At 41.8% G+C, this 27,539-nt stretch overlaps 2 protein-coding genes across 6 annotated transcripts in view; both read left to right on the top strand.

The window, feature by feature from the left end:
• Positions 1-15,564, top strand: part of ak7b (adenylate kinase 7b) — an 86,935-nt gene extending 71,371 nt beyond the window's left edge. For both annotated transcript variants that reach the window (XM_072567850.1, XM_072567849.1), the window contains 5 exons: positions 5,533-5,601; positions 6,253-6,450; positions 11,205-11,425; positions 13,954-14,112; positions 15,365-15,564. In XM_072567850.1, the coding sequence (XP_072423951.1) occupies positions 5,533-5,601; positions 6,253-6,450; positions 11,205-11,425; positions 13,954-14,112; positions 15,365-15,403 (686 nt within the window). In that variant the 3' untranslated portion in view covers positions 15,404-15,564. The remainder of the gene's footprint in view (positions 1-5,532; positions 5,602-6,252; positions 6,451-11,204; positions 11,426-13,953; positions 14,113-15,364) is intronic.
• Positions 15,565-21,592: 6,028 nt separating this feature from the next.
• Positions 21,593-27,539, top strand: part of LOC140476097 (poly(A) polymerase type 3-like) — a 104,265-nt gene continuing 98,318 nt past the window's right edge. Inside the window, exon 1 of one of the 4 annotated variants that reach the window (XM_072568167.1) lies at positions 21,593-21,966. In XM_072568167.1, coding sequence (XP_072424268.1) covers positions 21,959-21,966 — 8 coding nt within the window. In that variant the 5' untranslated portion in view covers positions 21,593-21,958. The remainder of the gene's footprint in view (positions 21,967-27,539) is intronic. The other 3 variants (XM_072568163.1, XM_072568162.1, XM_072568166.1) reach the window with 3 other exon arrangements.

Below are 27,539 nucleotides of genomic sequence, written 5' to 3'. Positions count from 1 at the left end.
AGCACTGCAGTAACACATAAAGGCTTCTTTAACAACACCTTTCAAAATTACAACATCTCTCACCTAGAAAGACAAAAGTAGCAGACACATGAGAACATCACTCTCTTTGAGTTCCCCTTCAACTCACACACCACCCTGACATGGAATTATCTCCGTGTTCCTTCATTGATGCTGGATCAAGACTTAAAACTCCCTAACAACACTGATGATGTACCTGAACTACTGGGACTGCAGTGTGGCTCAAGAAAGTGGTTCAATAGCATCTTCTCAAGAGCAATTAAAGATGCTTAATAAATGCTAGCCTAGTCAGTGTTGCCCACATTCCATAAGCTAAGCTAAATAAAAAGTAGCATGAAGTTTAAAAGTTGCCAATTTTGGAGGCAACAGACATGAACATCATCCATATGCCCCTTTTCCGTTTTGCAGCCTTCATCCCAGTGTCTATTCTCTTTCTCAATTTCCCAACTTTCTAATTCTTTCTATTTCTATTTCTGTCTATTGCAGAAAAATAAACAAAGGGGAGACAGATCCCTAGAAAATAACAATGTGAATCTTGTTGTTCAGTGCAGCATATTCTAGATGAAGCTAATGACCCTGACCCTCATTCACACTATTTTGCTGTATGGCTTGGCTTTTAAAAATATTGAAATAGTTGAGGAAAAATTATGTGTGAGGCACAGAGACAGGGGATGATAATGAGGGACTATGACAGAGAATAGGAGAGAGAAAAAGTGACAGAATGAATGAGAAACCAACACAAATAATTAGAAAACAAAGCCATCTAATGGTAAGGATTAAACACAAAGAATTAACTCAGAGAAATGAGAAACAACAGAGAAACTTGTCCCACGATTTTGAAAATGGTTATGGGTATCCTGAAGTGAGATTATGCTGCAAATGTTGCTTCTGATGGTGGCAATATAAAGTCAGCTAAAGCCATTTTGAGTCACTTAAAGAGAAGTGCATGTTGACTGAAGCAAGATGTTGAAAGAATTCTAAAAGTGAATTTGATTTGGTGACTGCTGAATAATCATATGACATACCAAAAGTGGAGGTGCAGTGGACAGCGAAGAGGGTTACCTCAGATTACAACAGGATCTGGACCAGATGGGCCAATGGGCTGAGAAGTGGCAGAGGGAGTTTAATTCAGATAAATGCGGGGTGCTGAATTTTGGGAAAGCAAATCTTAGGACTTATACACTTAATGGTAAGGTCCTAGGGAGTGTTGCTGAACAAAGAGACCTTGGAGTGCAGGTTCATAGCTTCTTGAAAGTGGAGTCGCAGGTAGATAGGATAGTGAAGAAGGTGTTTGGTATGCTTTCCTTTATTGGTCAGAGTATTGAGTACAGTGTTGGGAGGTCATGTTGCAGCTGTACAGTATATTGGTTAGGCCACTGTTGGAATATTGTGTGCAATTCTGGTCTCCTTCCTATTGGAAAGATGTTGTGAAACTTGAAAGGGTTCAGAAAAGATTTACAAGGATGTTGCCAGGGTTGGAGGATCTGAGCTACAGGGAGAGGCTGAACAGGCTGGGGCTGTTTTCCCTAGAGCGTCAGAGGCTGAGGGGTGACCTTATAGAGGTTTACAAAAGTATGAAGGGCATGGATAGGGTAAATAGACAAAGTCTTTTCCCTGGGGTCAGGGAGTCCAGAACGAGAGGGCATAGGTTTAGGGTGAGAGGGGAAAGATATAAAAGAGACCTAGGGGGCAACTTAGACATGCAGAGGGTGGTACGTGCATGGAATGAGCTGCCAGAGGATGTGGTGGAGGCTGGTACAATTGCAATATTTAAAAGGCATTTGGATGGACATATGAATAGGAAGGGTTTGGAGGGATATGGGCCGGGTGCTGGCAGGTGGGACTCGATTGGGTTGGGATATCTGGTCGGCATGGATGAGTTGGACCGAAGGGTCTGTTTCCATGCTGTACATCTCTATGACTCTATGACTCTATAACCTCATCATGATGAGGCACAGCCCTGAACATCATGCAACATGCAATTGGCAGAGAACAGGCTCCATGTTCTTCTGAAGCTACACAGGAGGCTGTGGTATAGGAAGTAGAGGGAAGAAGTGATGTCATCAATCCACAAAGGTTCAGCAGGCTTTCCAGGTGAACTTTGCGAAGTTATTGGGACCAGCTAACCCCAGTAACCAATGCCAGGTATCACCCTCTGAGGACCTCAATGTAGTGTGACAAGAAATACAATGAGAAGTGAGTGAATGCATCCTCAAATACCACATCCTACCAACTGTAGCTTCATACACAATGGACCCACTCCCATCATACACATACCAACAATCCTTGTTAAGACTCATACCTCTCATGACTTTTTGTGTTCTATGTTCTGTGACATGCTTTGAACTGCTGAAAATCTCACACCCACATTTCACAGCTTGTATATACTATTAATTATTCAACCAATACAACCACATCACCCAAATTTATTGCCATAATCATAGAGACTGATCTTACTTTTAGCTTTATAAATATCTTTTATCCTTGCCTACTTTTAAAATTTGTATGTGCACTTCGTGAGTAAAACTATGAATTTTACTTGAATAACTATAACAGTAATTTTGCATTAAACTACCTTTATCCTGTTTAAGATTCAGACTTTGATGTTGTTTCTTTATAAATTAACCAACTTCCAAATGGAAAAGGGGATAGATGTATGCATTTACACAAACAAACAAAGTCTTAGCCCACAGATCCCATTGCAGAAATGCCTTTTATAGGGTTGGGTTAGTGGAAATGACGACCATTTCTGTTAGTACAACCAACCATGCTGCATGTGTTTGATAATTGATAGTTCAGTTTCCATTGCATCACCTGGACAAGCCACACAGCATCTGGATGCCACAGTGATGTCACCATAGTTGATTCTCCAACAACGATTGGAGAACAACATCTCTCTTTAATACATCAATATTTGTCCTTCCACACTGCTTCTTCACCGTTGGCCAACCAATTCAGACTGCTGGTGTCCATTCCAAGATGATACATACAAAGCCAGGGTTTCTAGGAATAGAGCTGCTTGGGAATGACAAATGGCCTTTCAGGGCTGTCTTTCTCAATGAAATTCAGCAGCCTTCCATGCTGTGACCACGACAACAGCTCTGTCTAGGAACATAGGGTAAGTATAAATGGGTTCAGGACCCACCATAGCAATTTGTGGACTTGGAATTCAGTTAATTGTTTTGGAATATAAAGCTAGTCTTTGGATGGTGACTATATTAAACATCATTGATTACTGTTTTTAAAAAGATGGGTTCACTAATCCCTTTTAGAGTTGGAAATCTGTCCATTTTACTCGTTCTGGTCTACATGTGACTCGAACCCACAGCAATTGGCTTTTGATTGTCTTCGGAAATGGCCAAGTTAATCACTCAATTCAAGAGCAATTAGGAATGTTGGTCTTGCCAGTGCCATCCACATCCCATGAAAGAATAAAGAACACAGGCCCTGAAGGAAAGCATGGATGATTAGTTGGTGCAAATGACATGCTAAATTTGACTTGGAATATTTATTTGATGACGATTTTGATTTTTGCATTATAGCTATTGTGATTGTCAGTAACGCAGTGAAGGTGAACTGTGGAAGTGTCAAGAACCGAGGAATTGGTGTTGCGTTTACTGCTTTCTCAGCCAGATAAGTCAATCAGAAATGACTTATCCAGAATAGTTGTAGTTGTCTCCACACTCACCTCCTCCACTGTTAATTGCTACATAGTATAATGTTCAAGAATGTGCCTCATCATTATGAGGTTAACCACCATGAATCTTGAAAATGAATAAGGTGACTAGCAAATGTCTTTTCTCTCGAGTGGCAGTTCAAAACTAGGGGGCTTTTTTTTAAGTGAGAGGAGAAAGATTTAAAAAGGATATGAGGGGCAACCTTTTTACACAGACAGTGCTTTGTATGTCGAATGAACTGCCAGAAGAAGTGATGGATACAGGTACAGTAACAATATTTAAAAACAATTGGATAAAGTATACAAATAAGAAAGCTTTGGACAGCTATGGGTCAAATGCAGGCAAGTGGAATTAGTTTGATTTGGGAACATGGTTGGCACGGAAAACCAAGGGTCCATACTGTATGACTCAATGACTGTATTACTCGAAGATTGTTCTGAGAACACTGCAGAGCTCCCACAAAGCAGTTCAGCAGTAGAAGCATTGTTTATCCACTCAGGAGAAAGTGAGGTCTGCAGATGCTGGAGATCAGAGTCAAAAGGTCTGGTCCTGGAAAAACATCCAAGGAGCAGGAGAATCGACATTTTGAGCATAAACTCTTTAAAGACGCAGTTTCCACTCTAAAGTGGTTGATGATGCCCTCCAGCACATCTCATCCACTTCCCACATCTCTGCCCTCGAACCCCATACACCCCCCCCCAACCGCAACAAGGACAGAACCACCTCCCCCCACCCCACTCCTCACCTTCCACTCCACCAACCTCTGTCTGCATCGCATCATCCTCCGCCACTTCCGCCACCTACAACCGGACCCCACCAGCAGAGATATATTTCCCTCCATACCCCATCCACTTTCTGAAAAGACTTTGTGACTCCCTTGTCAGGTCCAACCCACTCCCACTCCCCCCCCCCCCCCCCCCCCCTCCCTGCCAGCACCAACCCACCTTCCCTGCCACCGCAGGAACTGTAAAACCTGCGCTCGCACCTCCCCCTGCCTCACCTCCATCCAAGGCACCAAAGGAGTCTTCCACATCCATCAGAGTTTTATCTGCATTTCCACACATGTCATTTACTGTATCTGTTGCTCCTGATTCAGACTTCTCTACATTGGAGAGGCAGGACGCCTACTTCAGCAAAAAGCTTCAGAGAACATCTCCAGGACCAACTAACCCCACCGCCCCGTGACTAAACACTTCAACTCCCCCTCCCACTCCACCAAGGACTTGCAGGTCCTGGGCCTCCTCCATCGCCACTCCCTGACCACCCGATGCCTGGAGGAAGAACACCTCATCTTCTGCCTCAGGACCCTCCAACCATATGGCATCAAAGTGGATTTCATCAGTTTCCTCACTTCCCCTACTCCCACCTTATCCAAGATCCAACCTTCCAACTCAGCACCACTCTCATTTCCTTCCAATCCATCTTCCTTCCCACCTATCCACTGCACCATCCTCTCCAACCTATCACCATTAACCCCCCCTCCTATCTATCACACTCTCAGCTACCTTCCCCCAGCCCCACCCCTCCCATTTATCTCTTCACCCCCTCTCTCCACCACCCCTCACCTCACAGCCTCATTCCTGATGAAGAGCTTTTGCCCGAAACATCGATTCCCCTGCTCCTTGGATCTTCCCTCTCTCTTACCCAACACTGCTCCTGGTGGGTCATGCTTGTCAATTGTTCTTTTACTTTGTCATATGGATGATTTGGGGTGGTTAAAAAGAAACCCAGAGGTGTGTAATAGTATTTTGGTGTCTCTGCAGCACAGACATTACTAAGCCTTTTAGCATTCGCCAGTGTCTAAATTAATCCTTATGTGTCTTGTCTTATAATACAGTTGAAGAAGATGAGGAAGAAGAAACCACCTTGAATAAATCACCTCAATATGACAAAGTAATTACTCCAGGTTAGTAATAATTCAATGCATTTAGGATTTTATAAAGCTATGTCAATAATATCTGTCATATTTTATTCTTTGTTACTGCCAACCTTCAAGTACCTACATAAACTATAATCTTCAGTTATAGACCCTTATCTGTTGCTGATCAAATTAATAAAGTTAAGGGAGCAAAGGTCATTTAGACTATCAAGTGTACCCTCTCCATCTGTATAATCTATCCTATAGTGCATTTCATTACATCATCTGAACTCCTAAATGGACATTCGATGACCCTCAAAGGTAACCGGTGAAAACGCCACAGTATTTATAAATCATTGAAAGTTGAAACTGTCATGACTCACTCCTCATCCTTGTGGAATTCACTTACACTGAAGACCTCAATCCCTTCTTCTCTGACTTCTCTGCAAGCCTCAATTACTCAATTTTATCATATGTGGAAATTGTGAAACCCAGTTAAACGCTAATAGCTTTACCTTCTCTCTCCTCCTGAAGTCTTAAATTTCAACAAGGCTACCTCTGACTATTTCTTTGTCCTCATTATTACCCTTACTGCCTTCAAACTGTCTTGGTAACTTATTTTAAAAACTCCCATTCTTCTGACCTTTCGCATATCATTTCTATGGCAATAATTCAAGTTTCTATAATTTTTCTCCACAGAATACATCTTTTCTTTGGAAGCTTCCAATGAGTTCCTGAAGAATCGTGCTTTAAACCTGCCAGAGAGCCTTGTGGTTGGAACCCACTATACACAAGACAAGTTCATGCGCCATCTTGCCCAGTACAGGGAACAAAATACAGAAGACGAAACACTCCTTAATTATTTTGATGAGATTGAGATTCATCCTGTGCACATTGGTAAGCTTGATAGATGTCAATTAAGTTACTAACATAAAGTATATGATTAGGAGCAGGCCATGCAATGTACATTCAGCCAAAGTTGGCATTACATTTTTTGAAAATTGCGACTTTACGTAAGGCATTGATTCCCATACGAACAAATCTTAAAACTGGAATTAGTTTCTGTAGGATCTTCATTAGAAAAATAACGAACAGGTTATATGTGAACCTTCTAAGTTGAAATTCTATACTTTAAATCGTTAAATTCTGCCATTGATAAATCAAATAACTGTTAAAATAAAATACATTTCAAAATGTTTTTAAAAAGGAGCATTCAACTTATAGTGCCTCCTGTAGTGTGCTCTCAAGTGGAAGTGGAGGAGATTGCTGCCAGGCAATCTACTCATCAGGCTGTGGGCCACCTACTGGAGCCAACACTTGTTCCTGGCCATATCTGCTGCCTGGTGTGTGTTGTATGGTGTCTTTCAGGAGTCTGTGGCTCCCTTTTCTTGCTGGTTGTTGCTGCCACTTCTGAGATTTGCTCAGGCTAGTACTTGTTTGGCCCTTTTGGCTGGTTGCAGGGCCTTGGCCTTAATCCCTTTGGCCAGCCGTGTGTTTGGCAAAGAGCTTGAACTGAAAACAATCAATAGATTCTACTCATCCAACTTAGTGTTGCAGAGAGTATTTTGAGCTGTATTAAACTGGGGTGTGGGACTGGTGTATTCAGAAAACTGCATTTTCCAGTCCTTTACAGTCTGACGTTACTAAGGATGTTGCAAATATTGAGAGTGGAATTGACATTGTTAAATCTATTTACTGATACATTTTGAAAAGCCTTGTCTTCTTTGAATTAGAGTGGAGCTGGAAAAGCACAGCAGTTCAGGCAGCATCCGAGGAGCAGGAAAATCAATGTTTCTGGCAAAAGCCCTTCATCTCTTCCTGATGAAGGGCTTTTGCCCGAAACATTGATTTTCCTGCTCCTCGGATGCTACCTAAACTACTCTGCTTTTCCAGCACCACTCTAATCCAGAATCTGGTTTCCAGCATCTGCAGTCATTGTTTTTACCCTGTCTTCTTTGAAGCATCATATTGCCTAAATTCAGGGAGTAAATGCCCAGAAATTTGCCCTATATCATTTCCTTTTTTTTAACTTAACCTTTGCTGAAAGTTAGCATTATTAAACATTGGGGAAAAACAAATGAATATGGTGAGCATTGAATGAAGATAGCCTTGCCTGTCTTCCTTTTCATTTAGATGTCACCTCTGGTGGAGCAATCATAAGACAAAGATGCAGACAAATGTTTAAAATGTATTGCCTTGTATTCTTTTTACTTACAGTTTATGGTATCAATGTGTTGAATAAACCAAATCATGATATCGTTTACAGGAAATATTAGAATATTTGCTCTTCAGTTGTGGTTGATATTAATCATTCTCCATGTAGCCACCAAGTAAAATGTCTTAGCCTGGAATGATGTGGTTAGAGATAAAAAAAAGACTGCAGATGCTGAATTCCAAGGTAGACAAGCAGGAAGCTGGAAGAACAGAGCAAGCCAGGCAGCTGGACAAGTGGGGGTGTAGATTTCAACATTTCAAGTATAAGCCCTCTTGAGGACTTCAGGATGTGGTCCCAGATAAAATATGCTGTCTGTTTTACTCGAACTTACCCATTTTCTAGACTCTAAGTCTTCCATACACAAACAAGCCCTGCAAAGTATTAAAGGGAGATAACAAACATTGATGTTTTTCCCGTACAAAACACTCACTTCTACACTCATAGATTTTGTCCTTCCACTTATGCTCTTCCCCCTGCCCTTTTTTTCTATCTATTTCAAGCTTCTCCTGCTACAAGACATCAAGACTTTCTTGCCAACCAACTTGCAGCTCTGTGTCACACCTGGGAGCCATGGTTTGCTGCCTTGTGACTGTAGTTATTTGACATTTTGCATGATTTAACTTCCCATCTTTTTTCAGTACTAGTCCAGGAGTGGATGTTAATTGTTCAAAACGTTGTTGTATTTTTAACATGATTAAGAGAAAATGAGGACTGCAGATGCTGGCGATCAGAGTCGAGAGTGTGGTGCTGGAAAAGCACAGCAGATCAGGCAGCATCCGAGGAGTAGGAGTAACTGTTTCTGGAGATTTTAGATTTGTGGTAGGTAGGTTTTGGATTTGAGCCTATTCCTAATGAAGGGCTTATGCCTGAAACGTCAATTCTCCTACTCCTCAGATGCTGCCTGACATGTTGTGCTTTGCCAGCATCACATTCTCAACTTTTAGCTTGATAATCAGGAAAAGTTTGCACTTTATAGAAACAAAAGGTATTTTTATTCACACAGGAGGGTCTCACTTAGAATTACTCATTTTAAATTCAAGGCTATATTTTATATTTTCTAATCAACCTGTTCAGTGATGTTATTACGCATCTGGAAGAGGTGGGACTTGAACTCAGACCTCTTGCTCTGATGCAGGGACTCCACTGATGTGCCACAAGCATCCAAAAAGAAACCCTTATTTACGGAAAGTCCATCACACAAAGATCAGCCACTCCCCTTCAGCGGGTTGAACTCTAATCTCCTCCATGATAGTGGGGATAATAACCAGTATACTAACAAGGAATTTCCAAGCTCACGATTTACAGGAAAATAGGAACTGCTATGGACCATTGAGACTGTTACACCATCCAGTTAGATCATGATATGTGCTATGACTAACCAGGCTATTAATTGAACAAGTCAAACTGCAGTGGGGGAGTTATTTTAAAGAGGTAGATAAGCATATCAACAATCTGGGTGGCACGGTGGCTCAGTGGTTAGCACTGCTGCCTCACAGCACCAAGGTCCCAGGTTCGATTCCAGCCTTGGGTAACTGTCTGTATGGAGTTTGCACATTCTCCCCATGTCTGGGTGCTCTGGTTTCTTCCTACAGTCCAAAATTGTCCATAGTGTTAGGTGCATTAGTCAGAGAGAAATGGGTCTGGGTGGGTTACTCTGCGGAGGGTCGGTGTGGACTGATTGGGCCAAAGGGCCTGTTTACACACTGTAGGGAATCTAAAAATAAAGTTTTTCATTAGTAGTGAAATCACATGTCCTGATGTTGTGAAGAACACTATATGAATGCATTTTTAAACTCCGTCAAAGAGGACTTTCTTTGATTTTCCTTCTCTCCCTCCCAAAGGAGAAGTATCTCAGCTGTCTTCTGTCCTGTCACTAAAGATACACTGTGTATGGAAAGTCTTGGATGCTTTTGCATTTATTTCTTAAATATAAATGCCCATTTTAATATATGTTTTACTTTTAGCTCTGATAGAATTATAACTAGTGATTTCCATGACAAAGGATGTATCTAATTAGAGTGTGATCTCTGTTTAAACTAAACCAGTGAGTACCAAAAATCTGAAATAAAACACTTAAATGCTAGAAATATACAGAAGGTTCGTCAGTGTCACAAAGAAAAAGAAATGTAGATTAATAGCCTGAGTTTTATGGTCAGTCGTGGTGTCTATTGATAGGACTGACAAAATATAGGTAAAATATGAATAAGTGATAAAGTTTATGAATACAGATATGATACAAACAGCCAAATGTTTAAAGGCATATAATTAAGAACATGTGTTTTGAAGGTGTAAGGGGTACTGTACCTTTAAGAGAGTTGAAGGACTTAGCAAGCACACAGAGTGCTGGAGAATTTACGATGTAACATTTGGTTCAGCAGCTAGGAGTTGCTTTGAGACAAAACAAATTCAAATTTGGCCAGTCAGTTTAAATTATGCCCCAAGGTACTAAACTCCAATCAAGTTTGAATTTGATATTTTGACAATATTAAAATCAATGAAACGATCCAATGCTTTGGCGTATAAGACCGGGAAAAATTGAACAGTTGGGGCAGAACTTCTAAAAGACCAACCAATGTAGGCTGCTAGCAAGAACTCTCTGACAGGTACCTGGAGAAGGCGTTTGCACAGGAACAAAGATCGACACCGACCTGGAAAGTAAATTTACAGAGGAAGATACCAAGAAAAGATTTGACAGCTGGCTGGTTATGGAATTAGAATTTTTCTGTAACTCTTAATCGGGGGTTTTATTGGACCAGTATTGTAGAAGGAAAGGTAAAAGATAGGTTTAGATAAATGAGTTGTAAATAGTTGTTTGTTAGTTAAAATTGTTAACTTTTATTTTAAATAGTAACCATTGGGATTGTTCTTTACCTCTCGAATTTTCACAAATTATAGCACGGGGTGAATCTTTTATGTGTGTTGGGTTTAAATTAGATTAGATTACATTACAGTGTGGAAACAGGCCCTTCGGCCCAACAAGTTCACACCAACCCGCCGAAGCGCAACCCACCCATACATTTACCCCTTACCTAACACTACGGGCAATTTAGCATGGCCAATTCACCTAACCTGCACATCTTTGGACTATGGGAGGAAACCGGAGCACCTGGAGGAAACCCACGCAGACACAGGGAGAATGTGCAAACTCCACACAGTCAGTCACCTGAGGTGGGAATTGAACCCGGATCTCTGGCACTGTGAGACAGCAGTGCTAACCACTGTGCCACCATGCCGCCCAATTATGGACAATTTAGCAGAGGAGTTAACCCTGTATTGTAACACATGAAATAAAGAAAAGACATGTAATGCAGAAGTCATTTTGGCCAGCTATATGTATTTGAAATGCAATTTCCAACACAGAAATTTTCAACTGTGTTGAGGATTACAGTGAATGTACAAGAAAACTTGAAGTGCAGCCTATAACTGTTCCTTTCAGATGTTTCTCAAGACAATGATGCTGAAAACACTCCAGTCATTGATGATATTATTAAAATCGTGGGATCTGCTAAGAACTATGGGCCAACACCTGAGGAGCTGAAAGAACTACAACGCAGACAGGCAGATGAGCGTCTGGCCAGAGAGGCTGCTGAAATTGCAGAGCGAGAACGAAGAGAAGCAGAGGAAGCTGCAGAAAAAATGGCACGCTGGGAGGAATGGGTAAGTGGGGGAAATGTATTCACAAATGGAACATACTGGCAAGTTCAGATAAGACCCAATATCCACAGTAGCCCGTGATACTCAGAAAAAATATAACTGGGCATCAAAATATGCCATTCGATCACTATCAGAAGCTATCTTTCTACGTTTTGCATTTCTCCAACTTCTCTAATAAGGTAAATTGATCAGCGACAGTGCAATCTCTTTAATAAAGAACAAACGATGTCAGCAGATCCAGAACTGCTGATGTTTATGTTACAATGGGTAAAGTTTCTCTCTATGCCTTTATGTCCTACTAACAGTTACCAGGCTGAAATTCATGAGGACTATCCTGTGTAGAATTCTCCCTGCCTTCAGGTTTTTGTTATCCACTTGATATTTAAATAAACAAATCTTTTGGTTCTTACAATCATAACAGTTAATAACATCATTCATAATTATTAACCTCCAAATTACATCTACTAGTCCAGTTTCATAATTTGACATTTACTTACACAATTTACTTTGATTGATTTCTCATATACTTTTCACTCTGTAATAAGTAACATGAAAAAAACACCATAGAGGCCAGTATCCCATCACCAAGTCACCCTTTATTTACACTATGAAAGTCCTTGACACTGATCCAGCTTCCTCAGGTGCCAGCTCTCAGAATGATAGAACCTCTGACACTCCTGTCTATAGCTGTCAGCCAGGACTCCCAGATTGGACCAGATTAACAGCCCCAGTTAGAGAGCTCATATTATATGACCTCCACTTGACTGACCTCATTCTAATCATTGCATAACATATTCAGTATTAATGTCTTGCATTACTATCCCCAACAGACTAGAATTGGTATCTAAAGCTAATATGTCTCAAATCTCTAATGTAAGTATTTTCTCATCAAATAAAAACTTTTCAGTGCTGCTTTTAAAACAGTATATTAACAAACTGCTCCCTTGAAAGGTGTCTGCCAAGAATGTTATAGTCCGTACTTTTTAGAAATGCTGACGCCATGTAAGTTCAGCAGTTCTGTTCTTATTTCAGTTTTCCAGCATTTGACATATTTCCTTTTATTTTTACAAGTTTTGTTGTGCCTAATGAGCAAATATAGCTATCATGTAATTTAATTCATTTTTTACATTCACAAATCATGATCAAACATAATGACTACATCCTTCATATTTGAATGAAAACTGAACTTAGTGATCTCAGAAGCTTCAGAGTCAAAATCTGATTCTTCAGTATTTCTTCCTTATTATTTTGCACTTCTCAGGTTCTGCATGGGCCTTTGGCTTATGGCCTATTTATGAGTTTGTGCAATGTACAGTGAGATATGACCTGATCAGAGTAGTCATTACTTCAAGTGCCAGTCTACCTTGGCTTACTCTGGAAGGCTAATAGGACGCTGCTGGCAAGCCAGAAGAATGGTCTGCCTATAACACAAATGAGTCAGTTGCACTTGCAGTATGGCACATCCACACACATAGATATTATAGAACCCCTACAGTGCGGAAGTAGGCCATTTGGCCCATTGAAGAGCATCCCACCCAAACCTCCTCTCATCCCTGTATCCCTGCATTTCCCATGGCTAATTCACCAACCTGCACATTTTTTGATGCTACAAATACTCTTACACTCCATTCTGTTCTTTACAGACATGTAAATACACTGTGTCTAATAGATAACAACATTCTCTGGTAAGTTTCTCAGGGCAATGCCTTGACCAGATTAAGTAGGTTAAATTTTAAACAAACTTGTCAGTTAACTGTTAGTCATCATTTATTTGGTGCATTGCCCATTGCAATACCTCTACCAATTCATCTGCAACTAATCAGCACCGTCCTCATACAGTCTAAATGGTTTATTCCCCTTACATTGATATCTCTGATATTCTTATGAATGAGCCCAATGAGCACAAGAGTAAAAACTTTGACAAAATAGGTGCAATTACAACATTAAGAAACATCTAGATGGATATACGAAAAAGAAGGATTTAGAGAGATATGGGCCAAATGCTGCCAAATGGGACAAGGCCAGTTGGGATGTCTGGTCAGTGTGGATGAGTTGGACCGGAGGATCTGTTTCCATGCTGTATGTCTCTATGTATTTTTTTTCAACAGTACAAAGTTTGTGTATGTGTGTTTATAATTAAGAACATTAGAAATGGAGCAGGAATGGACCTTTGGCCTTTTGAGGGATTTCTTTTGTTTACTTTGACTGTGGCTGATCTTTTATACCCACATTGCCTTTCTGCTCCATTCACATTTCTTTTCTTTATTCTTTTAAGGCATGTTGGTATGAACACCCACATTTGTTGCCCATTCCTAATTTCCTGTAAATTGAGTGGCTTGCTAAGCCATTTCAGAGGGCAGGTAAGAGTCAACAATATTGCTGTGGTTCTGCAGTCCCCTTTAGGCTAGACTGGTTAAAGACAGAAGGTTTCCTTCCCTAAAGGGCATTAGTGAATCAGATGGGTTAAATGGGTTAGATCCATGACCTCTTTGTGTATGTTGAAAAGTTAATATATTTGAATTTTTATACAGAGCAAGCGCCTGGAGGAGGTAAAGAGACAAGAACAGGAATTTCTTGAAGCCCATTCAATCCCATTACGAAATTATTTAATGCAGAATGTCATGCCAACACTGACCAAGGGACTGATTGAGTGCTGCAAAATCAGGCCCAGTGATCCAGTTGACTTCTTGGTAAGTGAAACAAAATAGTGATTCTCTTGCCATGACCCCCTTAAACTTGTTCATTACTCTCCTCTATTAGAACACAAACCAACATGCAGAGTATTGAGCTGTGATGACTTTGCATTTATGGTAATCAATACTGCACATGGCCATGATCAGTGTGGGGGTGAAATGACCAGTTTTCTACCAATTCAATATCTTACTTAACTGTTAAAAATCACACAATACCAAGTTAAAAGTTTAACAGCTCTATTTGGAAGTACAAGCTTTTGGAGCACTGCTCCTTCGTCAGGTAGCTATGTTCATAGGACACAGGATTTATAGCAAAACATTACACAACTGGTGCAATATATGAGTAAGACTGGTTCTGTTTCCAAAGTAGGAATTTATAAAATGCCATACGGATTGACTACCTACAGATTGTGTGCTTTCTGAACAAAATAGAATGTATCTGCAAATACAATTCTGTAAATGCAAATTCACTCCATAGACTTATGTGCGTGCATATGTGAAGAGAGAGAGCAAGAGAGTGTGTGTGTGTGAGAGAGAGAAAGTTACATAACTGTGACTAATTAAATAGCTGTGAGAGAAGATAGGTAGACAAGCAGGATGCTAGAAGAACACAGAAAGCCAGGCAGCATCAGGAGGTGGAGAGTTTCAATGTTTCGGCTGTAACCTTTCTTCAGGATTCACATCTGATGGAGGTAGAGAACTTCTTCAAAATAAGTATCCTTTGACTAGGCTTCGCAGTGGTACAAACTTAATTAGAGACCAAAAGCTGCAGATGCTGGAATCCAAAATAGACAAGCAGGAGGTTGGAAGAACACAGCAAGCCAGGCAGCATAACGAGGAGGAGAAGTCAATGTTTCAGGTGTAACCCTTCTTCAGAAGGTAGAGTTATGAAGCAAATAAATCACATCAGATTTAGTACCCAACATCTTTATTTCCATGCTTCAGGCAATATTAACACTTTAGCCTCTTCTGCTGAAGAAATATGCATGGCTTCACAGGAGTCAGTAGTACTCTTGATTTCTCTCAGAAAAGAAACGTAGGCACCTGGAGTTCTAATCAAACAATTATCATTGATAATCTAATATTTTTCAGAACTAATACTCTGATAATCATATGATTAGAAAGAGGTTACCATTGTCCTAATTCAGTTGTGTCTCCCTTATACACCTGCATATTCTAACTCTGTTATCCTAATCCAGAATTAACAAATCATAATAATATATTAAAATGTTATTTTTTAATTTTTAAGGCTGAATACCTGTTCAAGCATAATCCACAAGTTGAATGAAGAGAAAGTGGAAGACTTTGAATTGTTTCTCCAAATTATATAGATGAGAAACCAGTTTTGATATATTGATTAGGACTTTGTCTTTCTAAATTGTGTGTTAGCAAAATTAGTTGTAGTGGAAATGTAATTTGTGCCATTAAAGGAAATCCTGCTTATATGAATTAAGTGACTCCTATTAGTTTGTAATCTTATAGTACAATACATTTTGTATTGCTCCAACTTTAGAAACAGCATGGTAGACTGGTTAGCAAGGTTAAGTCACATGGAATTCAGAGAAAGCTAACCAATTTGATACAAAATTGGCTTGAAGGTTGGAGACAGAGGTTGATGATAGAGGGATTTTTTTTTAACTGGAGGCCTGTGAACAGTGGTGTGCCGAAAGAATCATTGCCAATTCCATTGATTTTCACCATTTATTTAAATGATTTGGATGTGAATATCGGAGGTGTTCAGTAAGTTTGCAGATGACACCAAAATTGGTTGTGTAGTGGTCAGCAAAGAAGGCTATCTCAGAGTGCAACAGGACCTTGATCAGATGAACCAATGGGACAAGGAGTAGCAGATGCAGTTTCATTTAGGTAAATGTGAGGTGCTGCATTTTGGAAAGGCAAATCAGGGAAGCACTTATACACTTAATGGTAAGGTCCTAGGGAGTGTTGCTGAACAAAGAGACTGAGAAATGCAGATGCATAGTTCCTTGAAAGTGGAGTTGCAAATAGACAGGGTGGTGAAGAAGGCACTTGGCATATTGCATTCATTGGTCAATGCATTGAGTATAGGAGTTGGGATGATATGTTATGGCTGTACAGATATTTGTGAAGCCACTTTTAAAATTAAATTCTGGTTTCCCTGGTATGGAAGAGATATTGTTCAGAGAGGTTTTACAAGGTTGTTGCTGGTATTGGAGGGTTTGAGCTATAGTGAGGGGCTGAATACGTTGGGGCTTTTTTCCCTGGAGACTCAGAGGCTGAGGGGTGACCATATAGAAGTTTATAAAGCCATGAGGGGCATGGATAAGGTGAACAGTCAAGGTCTTTTCCCCAGAATAGGGGAGTTAAAAACTAGAGGGCACAGGTTTAAGGTGAGAGGGGAAAGTTTACAAGAGACCTAAAGGGCAAATTTTTCACATGAAAGTTGAATCATGTATGGAATGAGCTGCCAAAGGAGGTGGGTACAATTACAATATTTAAAAGGCATCTGGATGGGTACATGAATCGGAAGGATTTGGAGGAAAATGGACCAAATACTAGCAAATGGGATGAGATCAGTTTAAGATATCTGGTCAGCATGGGTACGTTGAACCAAACAGTCTGTTTCCATCTGTATAGGTCCATGATTCTAAATACAAATATACAAATTAGGAATAGGCATAGGCCACTTGGCCGAGTGAACCTGCTCTGTCATTTAACAAGATAATGGTTAATTTGATTACACTATATTTTTATTGATTCCCAGAAATCTTTCACACCATAGAATATCTTGAATCTATTTACTTCTATCTTGAAAATATAAACATCCCTACCACTGCATTTTGAGGAGAAGCGTTTCAATGACTCACAAACCACTCGAAGAAAAAGTACTCTCTTTAACATTGTCTTAATTCTAAGCAGTGATTCCAATTTATAAATTTTCCCACAACAGGAAGCACTTTCCATACCTCTCATCTAGACTCTTCAAGATTTATATATCTCACTCGTCACCTGTTACTTTTTTGAACTTTAGTAGATAAAAGACTAGCATGTTTAACATTTCCTCTTAAGAAAACCCATTCATTCCAGGTATTAGTTTAGTAAATCTTGTCTGAACTGCTTCAATACATACATATCCTTTCTTAAATAAGGACCAATATAGTGCACTGTATTCCCGATAAAGACTCATCAATACACTGAAATATAACCCATAACCGGTTGAGCAATTTGTAATGAGAACAATGTTGTGGTGAATGAAGTCTAAATGCTGATCACTTGAGGCTTGAAAGGTAGAGTCATAGAGGTCATAGAGATGTACAGCACGGAAAAAGACCCTTTCGTCCAACTTGTCCATGCCGACCAGATATCCCAATCCAATCTAGTCGCACCTGCCAGCACCCGGCCCATATCCCTCCAAGCCCTTCCTATTCATAATCCCATCCTGATGCCTTTTAAATCATACTAACCTCCACCACTTCCTCTGGCAGCTCATTCTGTACACATTCCACCCTCTGCGTGAAGAAGTTGTGCCTTTGATCTTTCTCGTATCTTTCCCCTCCCACCCTAAATCTATGCTCTCTAGTTCTGGACTCCCTCACCCCAGGGAAGAGACTTTGTCTATTTATCCTATCCATGCCCCTCATGATTTTATAAACCTCTATAAAGTCACCCCTCAACCTGTGATGCTCCAGGGAAAACAGTCCTCGCCTATTCAACCTCTCTCTATAGCTCAAATTGTACAACCCTGTCAACATCCTTGTAAACCTTTTCTGAACCCTTTCATGTTTCATAACATCCTTCCAATAGGAAGACCAGAATTGCATGCAATATTCCAAAGTGACCTAACCAATGCCCTGTACAGCCACAACATGACTTCTCAACTCCTGTACTCAGTACTCTGACCAATAAAGGAAAACATACCAAACACCTTCTTCACCACCCTATAAACCCGCAACTCCACTTTCAAGGAGCTATGAACTTGCACTCCAAGGTCTCTATCCTCTCCTTGGACCTTACCATTAAGTGTAAAAGGCCTGTTAAGATTTGCTTTTCCAAAATGCAGCACCTCGCAATTATCTAAATTAAACTCCATCTGCCACTTCTCAGCCCACTGGCTCATCTGATCGAGATCCTGTTGTAATCTGAGGTAACCTTCTTCGCTGTCCACTACACTTCCAATTTTGGTGTCATCTGCAAACTTACTAACTATACTTCTTATGCTCACATCCAAATCATTTATATAAATGATGAAAAGTAGTGGACCCAGCACCGATCCTTGTGGCACTCCACTGGTCACAAGCCTCCAGTCTGAAAAACAACCCTCCACCCCGACCCTCTGTCTTGCACCTTTGAGCCAGTTCCATATCCAAATGGCGAGTTCTCCCTGTATTCCATGAGATCTAACCTTGCTAACCAGTCTCCCATGGGGAACCTTGTCGAATGTCTTACTGAAGTCCATATAGATCATGTCCACTGCTCTGCCCTCATCAATCCTCTTTGTTATTTCTTCAAAAAATGCTGTCAAGTTTGTCAGACAGGATTTCCCATGCGCAAACCCATGTTGACTAGCCTCCATTCCTGATGAAGGCCTTTTGCCCGAAACATCCCTTTTCCTGCTCCTTCGATGCTGCCTGACCTGCTGTGCTTTTCCAGCACTACTCTAATCTATCCCTAATCAGTCCTTGCCTTTCCAAATACATGTACATCCTGTCCCTCAGGATTCCCTCCAACAACATACCCACAACCAACATCAGGCTCACTGGCCTATAGTTCCCTGGCTTATCCTTACCACTCCTCTCAAACAGTGGCTTCATGTGGGATAGTTCTAATTAAAATGGGGGAGTTTTTTTTCAAGGGGCAGGTACCAAAGGAGGTGCAAAAAGTGACAATAAGTGATCAGAGTACCTTATTTATGATTGACATTACAAGGATTTTGAGGTCATTAAAACCAAAAGAATTGCAGATGCTGTAAATCAGAAACAAAATTAGAAAGAGAAATTGCTGGAAACGCTCAGCAGGTCTGGCAGCACCTGTGAGGAGAAATCAGAATCTGATGACCCTTCCTCAGAACTGATTATAGCAAGCAAACTGTCAATTTTTATGCAGGACTGGGGTGGGGGAAAGAGGGAAGGAGTAAGTGATAGATGGAGGTAGAACCCAAAGAGGGAGAAGAACAGTTAGGAGTGGATAATGGTCTGGCTCGGAGGGTGAATACTTATTAATGGAGACTGTTACTGGCTAACAATGGCTTGTATGTAATAGCAGACAATGTGATAACAAGGCCTGATGTGTGGGGTGGAGTCTAGGACATAGGAGTTTTAAAATCTTAAAGGTATTGAACTCAATATTGAGTCTAGAAGGTTGCAGGCTCCCCAAGTGGAGAATGAGATGTTGTTCTTCCAGTTTAGGCTGAGCTTCATTGGACCATTATAACAAACCTGAGATACTTGCCCATTTACCTCCTCCGTCCTCAGTATCCAAGGGCCCAAAGATACCTTTCATGGTGACCTGCACTTCACACAATCTAGTGTACTGCATTTGGTGCTCACAATGTGACCTCCTCTACATTGGGGAAATGAAGCACAGATGGGTGACCACTTCACAGAACACTCACTTTCTGCCTGCAAAAATGACTGCGCTTCCAGTTACTTGCCACTTCAACACGTCAGCCTGTTCCATGCCCAATATCTCTGCCTCAGGCTTGCTGCAGTGCTCCAGTGAAGCTCAACATAATCTGAAAGAACAACACTTCATTTTCCACTTGGGAGGCCTGCAGCCTTCTGGACTCAATATTGAGTTCATTAACTTTAGAGCTTGAACTCTCCTATGTCCTAGACCCCACACATCATGCCTTGTTATCACATAAAGAGTCAAAAAAAGTGTGGTGCTGGAACACCACAGCTGGTCAAGCAGCATCTTAGGAGCAGGAGAGTCAACATTTTGAGCATTCCTGTTCCTCAGATGCTGCCTGACCGGCTGTGCTTTTCCAGCACCACATGTTTTGTCTCCAGCATCTGCAATGCTCACTTTCTTCTTGTTATCATATAATCTGCTATTACCCATTGTAAACCACTAACAGTCTCCATTAACAGCTATTCACCGTCCTAGCCAGATCGTTATCCACTCTTTTGTCTGTCCAACTGTTCTCTCTCTTTTTGGGCTCAATCCCCACCTATCATTTACTCCTTCTCCCCACCTCCCACGATATGTGTTCTGCATAAAAATTGACGTTTTCCTAGCTATCATCAAGTCTGAGGAAGGGTCACCGTCTCAAATGTTAACTCTGATTTCTCCTCACAGATGCTGCTGAGTATTTCCAGTAATTTGTTTTTGTTTCTGATTAGCTGGCAATGTCAAAGGTCCTGAAAGTGGGACATTTACTTAGAGGTTAGTTCAAGAGAGGGTAATGAACTCGGAGGAGAGAGCGCTTGTTGAACCGATTTCAGGTTTAAGCCTTAAACTGTTCTTCAATTCTTAGGGTCAAAGAGTAAGTTTCAAATTATTATTGAAATAATAGGAAAAAAGAATGAAACTAAAGCAAAACTTGCTGGTGAAACTCAGCAGGTCTGGCAACATCTCTGGAAAGAAAGCAAAGTTAATCTTCAGTCAGTAAAGAGTTCTGAATGAGGGTCACTGAACTCAAAACCTTAGCTCTGTTTTCTCTCCACAGATGCTGCTAAACCTGCCGAGTCTCTCCAGCAATTCCTATTATTAGAGTCATAGAGCATGGAAATAGACCCTTCAGTCCAACCCGTCTATGCCGACCAGATATCCCAACCCAATCTAGTCTCACCTGCCAGCACCCAGCCCATATCCCTCCAAGCCCTTCCTATTCATATACCCATCCAAATGCCTTTTAAATGTTGCAATTGTACTAGCCTCCAGCACATCCTCTGGCAGCTCATTCCATACACGTACCACCCTCTGAATGTGTAAGTTGCCCCTTAGGTCTCTTTTATATCTTTCCCCTCTCACCCTAAACCTATAGTTCTGGACCCCCCCCCCCCCAGACCCAGGGAAAAGACTTTTGTTTCAGATTTCCAGCATTCGCAGCTCTCTTGCTGACACCAAAGAGCATGTACATTATGAACAAGGCTGGAACAAAAATAGAAATTGCTGAAGAAACTCAGCAGACCTAACGAAATCGTTGGAGAAAAAGCAAAGTTAACGCTTAACAATATTTTAACTAAGAGATTCTGCTTCCAGATATACGGGCATGCGCACTAACAACGAGGCTGTGCTTATGGACAATAGGGAGCATGCTCACTATCAAAGAGGCTGTTCGTTCAGACACCAGGGAGCATGCGCACTATCAACGAGATTGTGCAGCTGAAAAGCACTAAGGAGCTTGCGCAAAAGGGCTGTAAATGCGCAAGCTCCTTGGTGTTGGCGATGTACAGAATTTCCCGACAGCCTTACGTGTAAGTGCGCATGCGTGCTAGGGAGGTGGGTTAGCGTCCAGCGACGTATGGACGCGGCGCCGCATGGCGTCGTGTGCGCGCTGACGGAAGGGGGAAGGCGGCGCCGTGGTCGCCGAGCCGGCTGGTGCTGGCTGCGGCGGGTTTGTTGTTTTTGTCTGTCTGTCGCCATGTTGGGACCGGCTGCTTTGTTGTAAAGGAGGAGCAAGGGAGGGAGAAGAGGGTGCCGTCGGCGTTGGGGACACAACAAAAGGCGGGGCGAGTTTAAAATCCAAGACATAACGGTAGTTGGGGGGGGGAGAGGAGGGGGAAATTCCTTCAACATCCGAAGGAGCGATTTTATTTTCCCGCTCCGGAAAAGAAAAGAATCAATCTCGGGGGCGCAAGGATGAAAGTGAACCTCGGCGACCGTTAGGGATAGTGGAAGTGGAACGGAGCCGGGCCGAGCCATGCCATAGTGAGTACCGTGATGGTGAGCCAGGGATCGGGGAGAGAGAGAGAGAGAGAGAGGGCCCGCTGCTGGAGGGGAATGCCGTCATTCACCCGCCTGGTAGGCCGCCCCCGCGTCCAGGCCTTTTAAAACCCACCGGAGTCCAGGCCTTTCGCCCTCACCTCACTCCGCGATCAGGCCTTTCACCCGCCGCAACGCCGGATACTTGGTCTTCGATTTTAATTTGCCGTTGTTTAACGAGCAGAATGCTTATCTGTCACTAACTGGATGTCTTATTCGCTCGTGTGTGTTGTTGGGGAGAGGGGGTGATGTGGTTTTATTTCTCTATCAGCATCGTTTTCAGTCTCTTCACGTTTCCTTTCAGTATTTGAAACGCTTTATCCCTCGGTTGTAGACGGCATTTTCTGTGTCGGGTTCGGATTTACAATCTTGTCGGCCACGATTTCTATTCGGAGTGAACCCGTTTTAAATCACCGGGTTGGTTATTTTAAAACGCCGAATTGCCAAAATTCTGCTTGTTGAAACGCTGTCCCCTTCCCAGACATACATTCTTTGTTCTAAAACACACACTCTTCGTATAATTGATAATATAATCAAAAGGGTATGTCCACGTTCTGGCAAGTTAAAATTATGACCTTTGGAAGCAATCTTAATTGAAACCAGTAGAACGGGCAGTGATGTGCGCCGCTCTCCTCTTGCTGCAAAAACTCTGTATAAGTGGGCATGCTGCCTTTAAGGAAATTTGACATGCAGCAGGAGAACATTTGTCCCCCTTTTAATCCATGTAGCTATTTTTATTCTGAAAATAACTAATTTTCCAGTATTAGTCGGTTTTGAAGCAATAGAAGTGAAGAGTCCTTAGTCTTACCAGCCCATAGGTGTATACTCTTATTTGATAGAGACGTCAGGTCTGGTTTAATCTGAGGGTCACCACCACAGGTGAGGAGAGAGATTGAAAAGGAGACTTCCTCATAGTCAGTTAGTGCAGGACTTGAGCTCTTGGTATTGGCGCCAGATTGCATCACAAATCAGCTGTCCAGTCAACTGAACCAGGTGGGCATAAAAGATTGTGAAACTAGTATTTGAAAACCTTGAGTCATAGAGATGTACAGCATGGAACCATTCCTTTTGGTTGAACTCGTCCATGCTGACTAGGTATTCTAATCTAAGTTAGTCCCATTTCCAGCACTTGGCCCATATCCCTCTAAAACCTTCGTATTCATATACCCATCCAGATGTCTTTTAAATGCTGCAATTGTACCAGCCTCCACCACTTCCTCTGGCAGCTGATTCCATACACATACCACCCTCTGTGTGAAAAAGTTGCCCCTTAGGTCCCTTTTATATCTTTCCCCTCCCACCCTAAACCTATGCCCTTTTAGTCTTGGATTCCCCACCCCAGGGAAAAGACCTTGTCTATTTACCCTATCCATGCTCCTTGTGACCTTATAAACCTCTAAGGTCATCCCTCAGCCTCCGCTCCAGGGAAAACAGCCTCAGCCTATTTAGACTCTCCCTATAGCTCAGATTCTCCAACCCTGGCAACATCCTTGTAAATCTTTTCTGAACCCTTTCAAGTTTCATAACATCCTTCCAATAGGAAGGAGACCAGAATTGCATGCAGTATTCCAACAGTGACCTAATCAATGTCCTGAACAGCTGCAACATGGCCTATCAACCCCTAAAGGGGTAAAAACAATGACTGCAGATGCTGGAAAGCAAATACTGGATTAGTGGTGCTGGAAGAGCACAGCAGTTCAGGCAGCATCCAACGAGCAGCGAAATCGACGTTTCGGGCAAAAGCCCTTCATCAGGAATAAATGAAAGGCTTTTGCCCGAAATGTCGATTTCGCTGCTCGTTGGATGCTGCCTGAACTGCTGTGCTCTTCCAGCACCACTAATCCAGTGCTATCAACCCCTATACTCAATACTCTGACCAACAAAGGAAAGCATACCAAACACTGCCTTCACTATCCTATCTACCTACGACTCCACTTTCAAGGAGCTATGAACCTGCACGCCAAGGTCTCTTTGTTCAGCAACACTCCCTCAGACCTTACTATTAAGTGTATAAGTCCTGCTAAGATTTGCTTTCCCAAAATGCGGCACCTCGCATTTATCTGAATTAAACTCCATCTGCCATTCCTCAGCCCATTGGCTCATCTGGTCACGATTCCGTTGTACTTTGAGGTAGCCTTTATTATCCATTACACCTTCAATTTTGGTGTCATCTGCACGCTTACTAACTATACCGCCCCATATATCCAAATCATTTACATAAATTACAAAAAACAGTGGACGCAGCACTGATCCTTGTGGCGCACCACTGGCCTCAGACCTCCAGTCTGAAAAGTCACAGACTGCAAAGCAACAAAGTGTTTTAGCCTCACTGCAGAATTACTTAACTTTAAACACCACATTTTAGGAAGAATGCCAAAGCATTGAAGAAGATGTAGAAGAGATTGACTAAAATGATATAAGGAATGAGAGACTTTTGTTATGGGGAGAGCAGGGGTATGTTTTATTTAGAATGAGGTTAAGTGATTTGATAGAGGTGTTCAGAAGATAATATCGAATGACTGCTTTCAGTGGCAGAGTACACAGTCACCTGAGAGCACAATTTTAAGATTTGCAAAAGAACTGGAGGTCACAGAAACAGTATCTTCAGCCCAACCAGGTTTCCTAAGCTGAAATAGTCCAATTTGCCTGCATTTGGCCTCTATCCCTCTAAATCTTTCTTTTTAAATGTCTTTTTAAATGTTCTAATTGTATCTGCCTCTACTGCTATCTCCAGCAGCTTGTTCCATATTGATGCCACCCTCTGAAAAATTTGCCCCTCAGGTCCCTTTTAAATCTTTCCCCTCTTGCTTAAACCTGTGCCCTCTAGTTTTAAACTCCCATACCCTGGGGAAAAAAGACCATAGCTATTCACCTTATCTCTGCCCCTCATGCCCATTTAAACCTTCATAAGATCACCCCTCAGCCTTCTACACTACTAAAGGGGGAAAAAAAAGCCCCAGCCTATTCAGCCTCTCCTTAAACTCAAATCTTCCAGTCTTTGTAACATGTTTGTAAATCTTTTCTGTACCCATTCCAATTTGATAACATCCGTCCTCTAGCAAGGTGACTAGAATTGTACACAGTACTCCAAATGTGGCCTCATCAATCTCTTGTGCAGTTGTAACATGTTGTTCAAACTCCTGTACCTCGTGCTTTGACCCACGAATGCAAGTGTGCTGAATGCTGCTTTGCCACCCTATCTGTGGTGCCACTTTGAACGAACGATGTACTTGAACCTCCTAGGTTTTTCTGTTTGTCCACATTCCCCATATCTCTACCACTAACTAGGCGAAAGTAAGGACTACAGATGCTGGAGATCAGCCAAGATTAGAGTGGTGCTGGAAAAGCACAGCAGATCAGGCAGCATCTGAGGAGCAGGAAAATCAGCGTTTCAGGCAGGAGTCCTTCAAGAGGAAAGGAGGGCTGATTAATCTTGACTCTACCATTAACTGTTTAAGTACTGTCCAGGTTTGTCTTAACAAAATGCAACACCTCGCATTTGTCTGACTTAAGCTCCATCTGGCATTCCTCGGCTCACTGGCCCAGTTGATCATGATCCAATTGTACTCTGACACAACTTAGTTCACTGTCCACTATGTCCCCACCTTTGGTGCCATCCACAAACTTAGCACCCATGTCTCCTGTGTTCTCATCCAATTTGCTTTTTGTCATTTAGGTAAACAATGGACTTATAACCAAGCCTTGAACTACACTGGTCACAGACCGTCAGACTGAACAGCAACACTCTCTAGCTCCATCCTCCAAGTGGCTGGCTTTCCCCAGATTCTATGTGAACTAACCTTACTAACCTCACGTGGAGCCTTGTCGAAGGCATTGCTAAAGTTCATGTAGACAATCTCTATTTGCTCTGCCTTCATCTGTCGTCTTGGTCATCTCAAGAAAAAAACTCAATCACATTGAGACATGACCTCCTGTGCATAACACTATGCTGACTATCCTTTATCAGTCCTTACCTTTCTAGGTGCATGCAGATCCTATCTGTCAGAATCCCCTCAAAGAGCTTACCCACCATGAAAAAGAACTGTTCTAAATGGTGAATTGTAATGTGGAATGCAGTGTCTGAAAAAGTGGTGGAAACATGTTTGGCAATAACCTCCAAAGGAAATTTGGGTAACTATTTGATGGGGAAAGATGAGTTATATAGATAGATATGGCCAAGTAAGTGTAGGTAAAATGTTCTGTCATGTTCTATTATTTTGTTTAATAGGTATAACCTTGGTGTTCACCTTCCCCTGTTGAATATGATGACTGCGAAATGCAAGATGCTCAACATGATTGCTTAATATATAAAAGACCAGATTTAGAAGACCTTCTGGATGGTTTATGGCTGGTTTGGAGGAAGGTTGGGGGGGGAGGGGGAGGAGGTAGGGTGGAATCGTCATGGAATCTTCAAGTTTTAAATCTGAAATATTTTCTGAGAGCAAGGGTGATGGTGGTTTGGGAACTGAAGGTTGGGATGGAGATGCTGCAGATTTGGAGCCCAAGTTTATGGGGATTGTAAAAATTGTCTTGGGGTCTGTGAGGTCCAAATGTCACTTTTGCTTGGAGAACAAAGATCAAAAGAGAAATACAGCACAGGAACAGGCCCTTCAGCCCTCTGAGCCTGTACCAATCATCATGCCCTAACTAAACTGAAAAGCAAACCTGCCCTTATTCAATCCGTGTCCCTCTATTCCCTCTGGTTCACGTAACCATCCAGATGCCTCTTAAATGTCACCAGTGTGCCTGCTTCCTCCACCCCATTTCTAGCAGTTCCTTCCAGGGTCCTAAAAAAAGTCCCTCTCAGATCTCCCTTAAACTTGCCCCCCTCACCTTGAACCTGTGCCCCCTTGTAATTGAAACTTCAACCCTGGCAAAAAGTGTCTGACTATCCACCCTATCTATGCCTCTCAATTTTATAGACCTCTATCAGGTCTCCCCTCAGCCACAATCTTACCAGTGAAAACTATCCTACCTTTTTAACCTTTCCTCAGCCAATGCCCTCGAGACCAGACACCATCCCAGTGAACATTTTCTGTACACTCTCCAAAGTTTCTGTATCCTTCTGGTATTGTGATGACCAAAACTGTACACCATATTCCAAATGCAGCTGAACATGGGTTTGTACAACTCAACATGGCTTGTCAACTCTTGTACTCCACGTCCTGGTCGATCAAGGCAAGCATGTCGTATGCCGCCTCAATCTCCTTGGCCCACTTTGTTGCCACTTTTAAGAATTTGTGGACCTGCACACCTAGATCTGTCTGTATGTTAATGTTCCTAAGGATTCTGTCATTTTCAGTAAAATTCAACCTAAATGTGATCCTCCAAAATGCATCACCATACATCTGTCTGGATTAAACTCCAGCTGCCATTTCTGTGACCAAGCTGGTGATCTGTATATCCTCTTGTCACTTTTCACAATCGTTGGCATTGTCGGTAATTCCTCCAAATTTCGTGTCATCTGCAAACTCACTAATCGGTCCACCCTCATTTTCCTCCAGATCACTTTTATATAT

This window comes from Chiloscyllium punctatum, chromosome 4 (assembly GCF_047496795.1).
Source record: "Chiloscyllium punctatum isolate Juve2018m chromosome 4, sChiPun1.3, whole genome shotgun sequence".
Taxonomy (NCBI): Eukaryota; Metazoa; Chordata; class Chondrichthyes; order Orectolobiformes; family Hemiscylliidae; genus Chiloscyllium; species Chiloscyllium punctatum.
Note: the sequence above shows the minus strand (reverse complement) of the source record. Positions and strands in the feature narration are given on the sequence as shown.